Source organism: Clytia hemisphaerica, unplaced genomic scaffold, assembly GCF_902728285.1.
Source record: "Clytia hemisphaerica strain Z4C2 unplaced genomic scaffold, Clytia hemisphaerica genome assembly, whole genome shotgun sequence".
Classification (NCBI taxonomy): Eukaryota; Metazoa; Cnidaria; class Hydrozoa; order Leptothecata; family Clytiidae; genus Clytia; species Clytia hemisphaerica.
Window position 1 is genome coordinate 1 of NW_027104331.1, and position 2,759 is coordinate 2,759.

Here is a 2,759-nt window from a genome sequence, read left to right on the forward strand (position 1 = left end):
GGCAGAAAAAAGCTGTTTAGCGACTCAGGACAACTCCGGAAAAAGACAGTTTTACGGAGTTGTACGGCTCCGTTTGACTTAGTTTTACCTGACGTCGTCTTATTACAGGAAGCGAACCACGGAGTTGTCATGATTTCGGTAGAATAGTTCATCCTGAGTTGTACGAATGGCGTATTTTGGGCGGAGTTACACGGAGGTAGGGTAACTTGCGCAACAGTAGTTTTCCGAAGTGCGCGAAACTAAAATTTTTAAAGGGTTAAGCGGAGTTTAACGGATGTGCGAGTAACAAAGAAAACGAAGTTTGTAGACATCCGTAAAAATAAGGTAGTTTCACGAAGTTTACAGGATTAAGAAAACCTGAGCATCGTTCAAGAGACGGATGTAGGTAAAACTGGGATTCCTAATCGACCTGTATCAGGATCATTGGTTTTCCGATGCGGTGTGCTGCATTAGGCATTCTTTTAATATTAATTTAATCTTTTCTGGCCATTGCGTATCTCCGTAATAAAACGAAGTAAAGGAAAAGCTTGGAAAGAAATTAAGGTTCAGAAATGAAGAAAGAAAAAGAGTAATAAATGAATTTCCCTTTTATAAGGTCTTTTCAAATTAAGTAGTAGGGTTAAATATCATCCAATAAAAAACTTACAAAAATTGGTAGTTAAACCATACAAATAAATATTAATCGCTTGTTATGCTAAAATTTTAAAAAATTCCTAAATTATATTTGTTAAATCATACAAATATCATCTAATGGTTACATGAAAATTCCATAAGTTACAATAAATGCTTGTAAATATGTTTTGACGAAAGCTATGCTTGGAATAACAGACATAAGCTTAACCAACAAATGGAATCTGAAAGTTATGTATTTCACGTACGAAAAGTGGTTAAAACAGTCTCAAAATAAGAAAATCACATCAAAAAAATATAAGTTAGTTAAGCAAGACAAGTTTTTGAAATTAAGAATTACGGTCAAAATGATATTAAAATTCAATCCGTTTGTTCATTCTGAGGGGGCAAGATGTCCACACATCTTTCATCTATGCCACTCGGTGGCTCACGCTCTGATGGCTCCCCAAATATTCTGCCTTTCACATTTTTTGGTGGCTTTTCCATATCTATTTTCGTTATTAAATCATCAAGTTTTAAGCTCCGCCACGTCAACTTTCGCACAATTAACCTTCCCGTTTCCCTTCCTTCTTCGTCACATTCTGCCTCCTCGTCCGTCATAAGCTCACCACCATTAATCAAATTAAATAATTCCAACTCCTCCCCAGCCGAGTTCATCTGAAGGCCTATCTTCCTTCGCCTTTGAAAGGTCTAAATAAAAATAAAATTGAAAAGACATGATGAAATGGGCAAATAATTAAATACCTTAAAGGAAGTATTTTTTGCGGGAACTAATTTTTACGGTTAGCAGCTCGAGGTTTAATATTTAATATTTGCAGGAACTTAAATCCGCAAAATTTAGTACCCACAAAAATTAGTTCCCTTAAGGTAATGTACACACAAAACTTGGAAAATTGCCTAACAAGAATAATTTTAAGCCTGAAGTTGTTTTTATTATTTAAGGCAATTAACAAATCTGAATAGGAAAGCAGTAATGAAACTTTCCAGTGCAAGAAATGCAATAGTCACATCTGTAAATGTAATTTAATAAAATTGGCTGGAATACTACAATTAAAAACAAGTAGAATGAAAGCTCACCTTCGATCGTCTTGATGACATACGATTAATAATAACATCAGCCTCCAGCTCTGCTGGTGACATCAATTCCTTTTTCTTTTTCTCGCGCTTTTGATGATTGAAGTATCTACGACTGGAAATAATAATAAGGAAGCCGGAACTAATAATAAGGGACCGCTCAGTTCAACCTTGTAAGTTACGCGGATGACATATTTCATACATACTACATATTTTCCGCGCCATTTTCATACTTGAACAAAGAATTCAAGATGGCGGCTGGGCCTGGCGAGAGGTTTCTGTTTTAAAGGTAAAGTGTTAATCAGGTTTGTGGAAATGTGAATAACTCCTTTAAGATTGTTCATTAACTAAAGATCTTTAATCTTGTAGAGCTAAAAAACATGCCTAAAACTAAAGTCATTGGAAATAGAAGATATTGTATTCACTGTGAGTCTTCAATCTCACGCTCACATTATTATTCTTTTGGACATAACAAAGGATTATGTATTAACATCAAAAAGCATTCAGCCCTGAATACCAATAAGCTCCACATTCAAAAGGATCTCGATGGTATTGTTGAAGAAAAACACAATCATCCTGAAGAACAAAAAGAATATCATCAGTCTCCTCTGGAAATCTTTGATGATGGGGATATTGAATTGGCTAATACTAATACTGCTGGTAAGCTTTTTACATATTATCCATGTGGAAAAAAATCTTGTGTGCTCGTATATCTTTTTCCTCTTTTCATGGTTTACTCTAGATGTATTATAGATTTCAATCGATACCGTGAAAGACCAGATCAATCGAACTTGTCGAACCAATCGAACAATCGAACTCCATCGAACGATTAAGTTCTTTAATCAAACTCTTTTTTGAATCAAAATTTTTTGAAAGATTGTGAGTGTTCGATTAAGTTCAATCAATGGGTTTCGGTTCCATCAGTTTGATTAACCAATTTTGTTTGACAAGTTTGTGCTGCTGCGTCACCGTATAATAGCTTCTTTTCAAATCAAAGCCAAATTTGCCAGGCGTAGTTAATCGATATAATCGTTAATCTTGAGTAATCGTGAATA

The 2,759-nt window shown here is 34.8% G+C and overlaps 1 protein-coding gene across 1 annotated transcript; it reads right to left on the reverse strand.

The window, feature by feature from the left end:
• Positions 1-612: 612 nt before the first annotated feature.
• On the reverse strand, positions 613-1,819 carry LOC136817761 (uncharacterized; the record flags this gene model as incomplete). Its single annotated transcript, XM_067074079.1, is given in 2 exon segments — positions 613-1,320; positions 1,708-1,819. Coding segments are annotated over 2 exon segments (442 nt in total), but the record flags the coding sequence as incomplete, so codon positions are not given.
• Between the last annotated feature and the right edge of the window lie 940 nt (positions 1,820-2,759).